The 11,727-nt window shown below is 46.6% G+C and overlaps 1 protein-coding gene across 1 annotated transcript; it reads left to right on the forward strand.

Annotated features, from left to right (window-relative positions):
- Positions 1-9,208: 9,208 nt before the first annotated feature.
- LOC125641981 (olfactory receptor 51E2-like) lies at positions 9,209-10,156 on the forward strand. The gene has a single exon (XM_048862702.2). The coding sequence runs from the start codon at positions 9,209-9,211 to the stop codon at positions 10,154-10,156; it is 948 nt and encodes a 315-aa protein (XP_048718659.2).
- Positions 10,157-11,727: the final 1,571 nt, after the last annotated feature.

Raw genomic sequence — 11,727 nt, forward strand, 5'->3', positions numbered from 1 at the left:
GTGCAGGTATTTTATTGTGTGTATTCGGGATCTCTTGAGCTGCCTAAAGAAAAGGAAATGTTTTCGAAACCCCATTTGCAAGGCCTGGGTCTCTTGCTTTAACAATCCTGTGCCCAGAAAAAGAGAAACTGGAAACACAGTGCGCCCAATGGGAAGCTCTGGCAAGGGTGTGCTGAAGTAATGGGAGAGTCTAGGAGAGCTGAACCACTTTAGGGTGAAGAGAACCGCTTGTGGACCTCTTCACACAGGTTTGGGATCACCCAGCCCCACTTCCCTTCCACTCACAGTCCCCTACCGTCAATGAAGCAGCTCCAGGTTTGCTGTCACAGACCTGCTCAAGCGCCCATGGCTGAACACCCACCAGAAGGGTGCGTTTGGGTCCCACATACTGGACCCATGTGATTTTGAGTCAGAGCAGCATTCAGGTCCTGCCTCGAGCTCTGGGTTTCTAGCTCTGGGTCTCTAGGCCCAGTCTCGGGATGCAGGTCCATAAGGTGCCTCCCCCCGGGAGCGGGGAACTGCACACCAAGCTCCAAGGCCCTGAGAGTAGTTTCCTTTGCTCTGTAGCTCGGCATGCTTTTCTCCTACGGTACAGAGGAGAATGCAGTCTTTTTCAGGACATGGATGTCTGTCTTATATAAAAATACAAATTTAGAATTCAGAGAGCTCCAGTTCTATAGGTACATTGCTGTGACACTCTGTACCCCCAAAGCAAAACCCTGGCACCCCACTTTCACCACTGTTATATAGTTCCAACAAATCTTGTACAAAATATGTCATGTGAGGAATCTATGGAAACGCCGTGGTTTGCTGCATGTGATTATCCTATTTGTGTCTGTATCATTTTTGCCACTGAAGTAACAAATGTTGATGAGCTACCTGTATTTCAAATGTGTTTGCTCCTGTGGTAACTCCCACAAAGTAGTTTAAATCCAGTCTAGCCAGCACATTGCAAATGGATATTCGACTGGATGGCTCATCGATGAACACAATGGGCCATGGTAGAAGCTTGTCCCCACCTGTAGCTGAAATATGGATAAAGGCCCCTGCTGTGACTCATCAAAGCATGGAAGGGCATGTGACCAGCTCATGTGACACTGGACTCCATCTTGTGCCTGTACTTTTCCACTAACTGTGCTGGTATCTCGGTTTGGGACAATGAAGTTCCCTCCACATGGCAGAAGCTAGAAAAGGGGGAAGTGTTATCACCACCTGTTCTCACTCCCCCCACAAATCAACACTTTAAAACACAGCTAGAAGAAAAAAAACTTTGACTGGAGAGGTGGTCAGTGGTTGGAAAGGAGAAAGGCAGGGACCTCTTCAAAAATCCACCAATCAGAACAGTTGTGTCCTGCATACAATGAGGCAGGTGATATTGCTGAATACTTCAACAGCTTTGAGACGCTGTATGTGATTCCTATGATTCCTGATAACCACTTTAGTTGCAAAGTTAATTGGTGAAGATCTGGATATAGTCAATAAAATGCTAATTGAGAATCTTTTAGATTTTTCTAATTTCAAAGAAATGGATTTGAAACAATTTCAGATTACCTCTGAAACATATAGAGTGAAACTGACAAATCCTCAGAGGGGTGCTGGTATGAGTAATGCGGAATATGTGAATAAAATGAAGGATTTGATGGGGAAGTGGGCAAAGGGCAAAGGTGTTACAAGCTTTGAAGGAATGTTTGATGTTGTTGCTCAGGAACATTTCTTAAATATATGTTAAGATGATGTAACACAGTGTCTGTGGGAGAAAAGTGTGAAAACGGTGGATGAGATGGCTTTTCTAGGTGATGATTTTGAGCAGACACAAGAATCTATTATGAATAAAGCACAGACAGAGTGTTTTACACTTGGTGGGAAGCATGTTCCTTTTTACCCCATTCCTCGATGCTCCACAGAGGGCGAGCAAACATGCAAAGTCCCCTTACATCCTTACCTCACCCTGGGCATACCAAGACACCAAAGATAAACTTAGACTGAGATTCCTACTGAACGGGACACTAAGGGAAAAGGAAAAACAGTAAATAAATACATGCCAATGTTCATAGAGGAATTGAACGACACAATGGATGTTGAACAAACCAAATTGTCCAAGGTAGAATAAAAGTACATGGAAACACCTACCTGTGATAAAAGATTTGATGATGATGTTAAATCTGATGATGCAAAGTTTGATACTAATAGTAAACCTAACAACAAAGAATTTGGTATTGATGGTAAATCCGATGAGAAGGTGTAATATGCAACACTTTGGGGAAAAGCTATTTGTCCTGCTATGAGCAGTAAACAAGAAGCCCTATGGGGATAGTGCTTCTCAGCTAACATCTGTAAAGAGGTTCAAAGCTTCTCTCAGCAGGGAAACTATAATAAACCTGGTCTGCTGTGTAAAAGGGGAAACTGAGTCACCCCACCTTATGGCATTGTTGAATATCTGTGTTGAGATATCACCAGCTGGAAAAGCACAATGGTAAACAAAGCTGCACAGACATTAAGAGAGTTTTTCTAGTGACCCAGAGAAGGCACATTTGCTGACTTTTGAGATAACTAGACTGATCTACAAAGTGTTGGAGGGACACAAAACTCTGCAAGAACACCTGCGGGTAACACCACAATGTTTGCAACACTTGGGAGTTGTACGGTCAATACCTATTTAAGGCCTTTGGCACACTTCCACTGCATTAGTCATTGGCAAACACTCCTGCAGTAAACTAATGGGTGAGTTCTGATATTATTTGCCTCAAAGCAACACCCTTGTGTCCCCATATTTACCACGGTCATTTGATTACAATGTTTTTTTATAAAAAGTTTGTCATGTAATGTATCAATGGAAAAGTTATCATTTGCAGAACATGATCACCCTACTTGTATGCATGTATTCTTTTTGTACCTAAAGTTACGAATATTGACTATGTACCAGTATTTCAAATGTGTTTGCTCTTCGGCAACAGCCACAATGTAGTTCACATCTGTCATAAATATAAAGGGAAGGGTAAACCCCTTTAAAATCCCTCCTGGCCAGAGGAAAAATCCTCTCACCTGTAAAGGGTTAAGAAGCTAAAGGTAACCTCGCTGGCACCTGACCAAAATGACCAATGAGGAGACAAGATACTTTCAAAAGCTGGGAGGAGGGAGAGAAACAAAGGGTCTGTGTCTGTCTGTATGCTGCTTTTGCCGGGGATAGACCAGGAATGGAGTCTTAGAACTTTTAGTAAGTAATCTAGCTAGGTATGTGTTAGATTATGATCTCTTTAAATGGCTGAGAAAAGAACTGTGCTGAATAGAATGACTATTCCTGTCTGTGTGTCTTTTTTGTAACTTAAGGTTTTGCTTAGAGGGATTCTCTATGTTTTGAATCTAATTCCCCTGTAAGGTATCTACCATCCTGATTTTACAGGGGTGATTCCTTTACTTCTATTAAAATGTCTTCTTCTAAGAAAACTGAATGCTTTTTCATTGTTCTAAGATCCAAGGGTTTGGGTCTGTGGTCACCTATGCAAATTGGTGAGGATTTTTATCAAACCTTCCCCAGGAAGTGGAGTGCAAGGGTTGGGAGTATTTTGGGGGGAAAGACGTGTCCAAACTACGTTTGCCAGTAAACCCAGTTAAAGTTTGGTGGTGGCAGTGGAAATCCAGGGGCAAAGGATAAGATTAATTTGTACCTTGGGGAAGTTTTAACCTAAGCTGGTGAAAGTAAGCTTAGGAGGTTTTCATGCAGGTCTACACTTCTGTACCCTAGAGTTCAGAGTAGGGAAGGAACCTTGACAACATCCCATCTAGACAGTATTTTATGAGTGAACCATTCAAGGTAATGATGCATTAAGAAACACGATAGGCCCTAGAAGAAGATTATCCCCACCTGATGGATGTTCCTGCAAATGTTTGAGCCAGGATATGGATAATGGTCCCTGCTATGAATTATCGAAGCATGCAAGGGCATGTGACCAGCTCATGTGACACTGGACTCCGTCTTGTGCCTGAAATTCTCCACTAACTGCGCTGGGGGATTTTGCTTGGAAAAATGAAGTTCCCTCCACATGACAGAAGCTGGAATGGGGGAAAGTGACATTGTCACTTGGACTCACTCCCCCCACAACTCAACACCCGGAACCACCTTAGGAATAAGGGCCGAACTGGGGATGTTACCCCAAACTGAAGGGATTTCTAGCCTTTGTATGAAAGATGGGTGGGATGTTTGTCCCATCAGGGTGAGGCACTCCATGATTCAACTCCTGTCTAGCGTATAGAACTTAGATTGATTTTGTTTATTTCTTAAGTAACCAACTTTGATGTGTTTTCTGTAACTTATGTAACTTTAGCGCCCTTGTGGCCAAGACGGAGCCTGCTCTGCAGGCAGCTCTGGCCAAGAGATGGCGCGAGCAGGAATGCAGCAGGGAAAATCCTTCTACACCAAGGGCACCTGTTCCAAACTCCCCAGAGTGAACACACCCACCCACCGGAAAAGTACAGGAGATATAACAAAGGGAGATATTTATTTACAGAGGGATGAGAGGAGAAAAACAACCAGCGGACGTATAGGGGGAGCAGTAGAACAGGGTTGCATCCAAACCAAGGCCCTATAGACCCGGTGGGAGCAAAGGCTGCCAGGGCAGATGCCCAGCAATGCGTCTGCACACAGAGTTCAGAAGTCCCGAGCAATGTTCCAGTCCAGTGGGGAGTCTTGTGTGTTCCTGGTCGTCTTCGGCGCCAGTGAACTTTCCCCAACAAACCCCTCCGGTGCCCTCTTCTGCCGCTCTCTGCAAAGCCACCCAGAGCGACCACCTCCCCACTTAACTAGCTACAGCCTCCCTCCTTAGTCCCAATGCAAAGTCACCAGCCCTAGGTCTCACAGCCCCATGCAGCTCTGGGCAGCAGTGATACTGGGTCCAGCTCCGGCCTGTCCTTCTTGGGCGATTCCTCCCTGGCACATTGCTCCTCAGGCTCCTGTCCTGGGGTGTCCCTGATCGGCCGCCCTGTCCTTCCCAGGCTTCAGGCAGGTTCTCTCTCCTTCCCTTTGTCCGGGGCCTCCCAGCTGCAGCCCTTCTCTCCCTGGGCTCCAGAGCCACCCCCACAAGTTTCCCTCCTTTCTCTCACTGCTTCCCCTCCCCAATCGGAAAAAGATTTAAAGGGGCCATGCTCTCTAAACCCCAAGGGTTACACTTATAACAATTTAAAATCCATCTTTCTGAACTTAGTACATCTGCTTTCTATTTATTTACCTAAAACAGTGTGTTATTTGAAGTATAAAGGGAAATCTGCTCAGCAACAGGGGCTGGTGAATTGTCCTCTCCACATTGAGGGAAGGGGGCAGGGCAATAAACTTACACTGGTCAGTCTTCTGACAAGGGCAAGACAGTACAGCTCTGAGGACCTAGGCTGGGGAGCTGGAGGAACTGGCTGGAGCCTCTCTCTTGTTGGTTCACGAGTGGCTAGTGAAAGTTTTCATGTAAGTTCAGGTGTGTGTGTCTCTGTCTGTGTATGACTGTGTAAGTGCAAGACCTGGAGGGGCTTGCTGCTTTTCACAACCTCACAGGCTGTTTCAGGTTGCACCTTACAGAAGTCCGTCGCGCCCCCCCCCCAATGAACAGCCCCTACAACAGTATGAGTCCATTTCCCACTTATCATGGCCTCAGTTACTGATGGAGAAACCATTTTTATGGCAGAGATCTCAGAACTCCTGGGTCTGTCATTCTCTGTTTGATTTTGGCCAAGTCATGTCTCCCTGTACCTCAGTTTACCTATGGATATAATGCGGATGTGTACATAGTGACTTTCCTTTGCTAGCCCTTTTGAAGATCCTTCAATGACAGGTTTCAGAGTAGCAGCCATGTTAGTCTGTATCCACAAAAAGGAAAGGAGGAGATGTAGCGCATTAAAGCTTATGCTCAAATAAATGTGTTACTCTCTAAGATGCCACAAGTCCTCCTGTTCAAAGAAAGGTTCTACGTGGTGTGATAATAGTAACTGATGAGAATTACTGATCTCTGATCCTGTAGCGAAAATCCCTTGTGCCTCCAGAAAGCGTTCGTGTCTCCCCTCAGTCATCTTTCTCCAGGTCCGTCTGTTGACTATCTACCCATCCCTCCTGGACATTTCGACAACATCAGACCCTACGAGACCGAGTCACTTTCCCTAGGTTTCTTAGTAATCAACTATAATTTGTAAATATACACAAATACACAGAGCAGCCAATTCCCCTTTGACTCAGTGGAGAGCCCAAGAGTTCTCATCTCCCTTTGGGAAGTTCCCATAATTATTGGTTGTTGTTAAAGCTGAATAACAAGCACAGAAGTACAGACATGGAAACAGAGGCATGAGCTAGAGAGTGTCTGGTCTCCAGCCTGTCTCCATCCAGATGCTGCTTCTCCCCTAGAGGCTGAGTGAACCCCACTGGGTTTGCACAGAGCTATATTATAAACAATTATAAACTGTCACCTCTCCGTGTGGGATGTTGCTGCAGATGCTGGGGTGAGAGAGCTGTGGGACACGGATACCTGCGGGGGATTCCCAGCAAAGACCCGTCTCAGAAATCACAGATACCTATCTCTTTCAGTTCGACAAACCAAGTGCAATGTATGCATGATGGGATAGAGAATAGGTCTGAATTCATTTCTGCTCCACACAGCCACTAAACATCCCAGGGCCCTTGCCACAGTTGCAGAATTTGATTTAGTATCATGGGCCAAAATGCCCCTCTTTGCTGTGCTCCTCGGTGATGGGATCATCCCTAAGGTGGCTTCATTTCCGTCACACAGTGGATCCTTCAGGACGAAAGTTGTTAGTCGAGGTCCAGTACAAGGCCAGATTCGGAGGCTGTGGCCTGCAGTTTGCTCAGGTCCCAGTGAAACGCTGTGGCATCCCCGCTGTTGTGTTTTAAATGTAGACAAGCCGTCAAGAAGATCTTCCAGAAAATCATCCAGTCTGGAGTAAAAACTGAGTAAAACGTCAGGGGCCAGCTGTGTGTTAATGCACAGACACTGTCACTTCCTTTAATGACAGGTTTCAGAGTAACAGCCGTGTTAGTCTGTATTTGCAAAAAGAAAAGGAGTACTTGTGGCACCTTAGAGACTAACCAATTTATTTGAGCATGAGCTTTCGTGAGCCACGCGATTACAGACATGAAAGTTGCGATATTACAACAGAAAAACTTCAAATCCAGACTCCAGCAAGAGACTACTGAATTGGAATTAATTTGAAAATTGGATACAATTAACTTAGGCTTGAATAGATTCTGGGAGTGGCTAAGTCATTATGAAAGGTAACCTATTTCCCCTTGTTTTTTCCTATCTCCCCCCCCCCCTCAGACATTCTTGTTAAACCCGGGATTTGTGCTGGAAATGGCCCACCTTGATTATCATACACATTGTAAGGAGAGTCATCACTTTAGGTAAGTTATTACCAACAGGAGAGTGGGTTTGTGTGTGTGTTGGGGAGTGGTGGGGGGTGGGGTGAAAACCTGGATTTGTGCTGAAAATGGCCCACCTTGATTATCATACACATTGTAAGGAGAGTATAGACACCCAGCTTGGGAAATTTCCAGTTAATGTTTGGCAAACTTATACCCAACTGAAAATGAAGTCTTGTAATTCAATGTGTGAGACAGAATGAACTATGCCATTAAAACAATGGAGGAACGTTGCCACAGAGATCAAGAGGCAATGGGTTTGAACTACAGCATAGCAGATTTAGATTTTATCTAAGATAAACTTCCCAACTGTAAGAACAGGAGAACAATGGAACAGATGCCCAGCCAAGTTGTGGAAAGTCCTTCTCTGGAGGTTTTCAACAGGAGGTTGGATAGTCATCTGTCTTGGATGGTTTAGTCTCAACAAATCTGCAGAAAAGGACCTAGGGATTACAGTGGACGAGAAGCTGGATATGAGTCAACAGTGTGCTCTTGTTGCCAAGAAGACCAATGGCATTTTGGGATGTATATGTAGGGGCATTGCTAGCAGATCGAGGGACGTGATCGTTCCCCTCTATTCAACATTGGTGAGGCCTCATCTGGAGTAATGTGTCCAGTTTTGGGCTCCACCCTACAAGAAGGATGTGGAAAAACTGCAAAACATCCAGCGGAGGGCAACAAAAATGATTAGGGATCTGGAACACATGATTTATGAAGAGAGGCTGAGGGAACTGGGATTGCTTAGTCTGCAGAAGAGAAGAATGAGCTGGGATTTGATAGCTGCTCTCAACTACCTGAAAGGGGGTTCCAAAGAGGATGGATCTAGACTGTTCTCAGTGGTAGCGGATGACAGAACAAAGAGTAATGGTCTCAAGTTGCAGTGGGGGAGGTTTAGGTTGGATATTAGGAAAAACTTTTCACTAGGAGGGTGGTGAAACACTGGAATGTGTTACCTAGGGAGGTGGTGAAATCTCCTTCCTTAGAAGTTTTTAAGGTCAGGCTTGACAAAGCCCTGGCTGGGATGATTTACTTGGGGATTGGTCCTGCTTTGAGCAGGGGGTTGGACTAGATGACCTCCTGAGGTCCCTTCCAACCCTGATATTCTATGATTCTATGAAATCTTGCATCTTGGCAGGAGGTTAGACTAGCTGATCATTGCAGCTCCCTTCTAACCCTGTCACTCTTTGATTCCATGATATAAAATCCTGATGTCAGCCAGGTCTTACTCAAACTCAAGTTATGGAGCTCAATACTGGGGTAATTGGGTGAAATTTAAATCCCTGTGTAATACAGGATGTCAGTCTGGATGATCTGATGGTCCCTTCTGATTTTGAATCCTATGAATTTATTGCTATTGAAAGTAGTTGAGGCTATGGCCAATGGACAATCCATTTGTGAATCCCATTCAGCTAAGCTCTTTCCTTCAGTAATATCTGTGTCAAGGAGTTCCAAAGGCCAAATATGGATTCTATATTCAGTTTTCTTTTATCAATTGTATATGTTCAGACTTTCAATGCAATTGAATGTTCCCTTGTTCCTGTGTTATCCAACAGAATAAATATAAATGCCTGAACTACTTTCTATATCAATAGATTCATAGGCTATGAAATCAGAAGGGACTATCAGATCATGCGGTCTTTTATATGATGGAAGAGCCTCAAGCAGTGCATGTAGTGTCTCATATTCACATTGTCTCTTCATCCAGGTATTTGTACTGCAACCATCACCTTAGACCCTTGGCACATACAGGAAGTCAGGGGAACATATGCTCCAAGCAAGAGATACCTTCTCCCCTACTCCATGTCAGATACCAACACAACCCACTTCACCAACCCCTCCACCTTTATCCTGCTGGGCATTCCTGGCCTGGAGGTGGCCCATGCCTGGATCTCAATCCCCTTCTGCACCATGTACGTCATCGCCATCTTGGGGAACTTTTACATCCTGTTCGTTGTGAAGATGGAGCCGAGCCTTCATGAGCCAATGTACTATTTCCTCTGCATGCTGGCCGTCACTGACCTGGTCCTGTATACTTCCACCATGCCCAAAATCCTGGCAATCTTCTGGTTCAATTCCAGGGAGATCAATTTCAGTGCCTGCCTCACCCAGATGTACTTCATCCTCATCTCATCTCTGTTGGAGTCTGGGATCCTCGTAGCCATGGCTCTGGATCGCTACGTGGCCATCTGCCATCCCCTGAGACATTCCACCATCCTGACAAACCCCCTGGTGGCCAAGATTGGCCTGGCCGTGGTGCTGTGTGGTTGCATAGTTCTACTTCCCTATCCCTTACTGGAAAGACAGTGGTCTTCTTGCAGAACGAACGTCATCTCCGAGCCGTTCTGCTCACACATAGCTGTGCTGAAGCTGGCCTGTGCTGACACCAGTGTTAGTAGTTACTATGGTCTCTTTGTGTTATTCTTTGTGATGGGTCTGGATGGCATTTTTATTGCCATGTCCTATATCCAGATCCTCAGGGCCATCTTCAGCCTCCCCACAAAAGATGCGCGGGTCAAGACTTTGGGGACCTGCGGCTCCCACCTTTTTGTCATTTTAGCCTTTTACATCCCAGGTCTCATCATGTCCCTCATGCACAGATTTGCCCAAAATGTGCCCCTGCCTTTCCATGTTCTCATTGGCAATATGTACCTCTTGCTGCCCCCCATGTTAAACCCCGTCATCTATGGGGTGAGGACGAAACAGATCCGGGACAGGCTGCTCCGGCTCTTTACCCATAAAGGGGCCTAACGTTTTCTCCTGGTGCTCTAGCTATCACCCCGAGCTCTGTGAAGAGGTGGCTGGTGACATGGTTCTGGGGCCCCTTCCCTGAATCCCTGACTGGACAGTCAAAGTGACATTAAATCCTTTCCTGGCCTTAACCGTGCTGTGTCAGTGTGACAAACTGAGTAATCTTTTTCCCATAGGATTGCCACCTTTCTAATTGCTTTTAACTGGACCTCTGAGGCCCCACGCCCAGCCCTGCTGATTCCCCAAGGCCCTGTCCCCTGTCCCAACTATTTCCACAAGGCCCCTTCCCCTCTCCCACCTATTCCCCAAGGCCCCACTCCATTCTCAACATCTTCCCCCAAATCCCCACCCCTGTTACTCGCTCCCCTCCTCTCCAACCCCATCCACTTGCTGGATCATCTCCACCTTCCTCCTCCCCAGCCAGGGCTCCCTCTGCCCCGGGGCTGGGACAGGACCTGCTGCAGCCTGGCAGGAACACTGCTGGGAGGATGCAGCAGGCAGGCCAGTCCGGAGCAGAGAGGGAAGCCAGGAAACCGTATAAAATCGGTGTGGATTGGGAGCAGGGCTGAGAGGCAGGCAGCTGAGGTTGTGCATCGTAGAGCATTTGAGCCCGAAAGCTCAGCTGCAAAGTCCTGAGGGCAGAGACCATCGTGTGGCTCATTTCCTCAGTTTTCAGTGATAGTGTCAAGTTGCAATGGGGGAGGTCTAGGTTGGATATTAGGAAACACTATTTCACTAGGAGAGTGGTGAAGCACTGGAATGGGTTCCCTAGGCAGGTCGTGGAATCTCCATCCTTAGAAGTATTTAAGGCCTGGCTTGATAAAGCCCTGGACTGGGATGATTTAGCTGGGGATAGGTCCTGCTTTGAGCAGGGGGTTTTACTAGGTGACCTTCTGAGGTCTCTTTCAACCCTAATCCTGTATGATTCTATGATTTGTTCCTTTTGGCGGGGAGCCTGTAGCTATCAGGGTCCCAGCAATAGGGATGGCTGGGAGCCCTTTGCCCAGAGCCAGGCTTTGGGGGCAGGGCACGGGATCAGCTTTGAAGCTCGGAGGACAACAGCTGAGAGAGGTGGAGGGATCAGCCCCTGCATTAGCTGGGAAGGTGGGATGCTGAGCAGAGGCTGGGGTGGCTGCGGGAGCTCACACGGAGGGAGATAAATCACACAGCTACCACTAGCCGGCAATTTACACGGCACCTTATCTGGAACGACAGAGCACCCACTGCGCAGGGGCTGAAGCTGAACGGTGAAGCTGAGTCTAACATACATGTCTGAGCCTGCATGACGCTTTTGATCACTGCGTCTGGATGTTCTTTAGCTCGGCTGCTCGGCAGCATTCTCCCCGTGTCATGGATGGGCCGAACCACACAGAGGTCAAGTGATTTACTCAAGGCCACACAATGAGTCACAGACAGCTGCAGCGGCCCAGGAGCTAGCAAACAGAGCTGTAAACAGGGGAGTTTGTGGGGGGAGTTTGTCTTGTGGTGCTTGTTTGGTGTTTTTTTTTTTTGCTGTGGGGGTTGGGGTTTGGGTGTGGTTTGTGTTTCCCAGATTAGAAGGATTTAGGCGG

This window comes from Caretta caretta, chromosome 1, assembly GCF_965140235.1.
Source record: "Caretta caretta isolate rCarCar2 chromosome 1, rCarCar1.hap1, whole genome shotgun sequence".
In the NCBI taxonomy this organism is placed as follows: Eukaryota; Metazoa; Chordata; order Testudines; family Cheloniidae; genus Caretta; species Caretta caretta.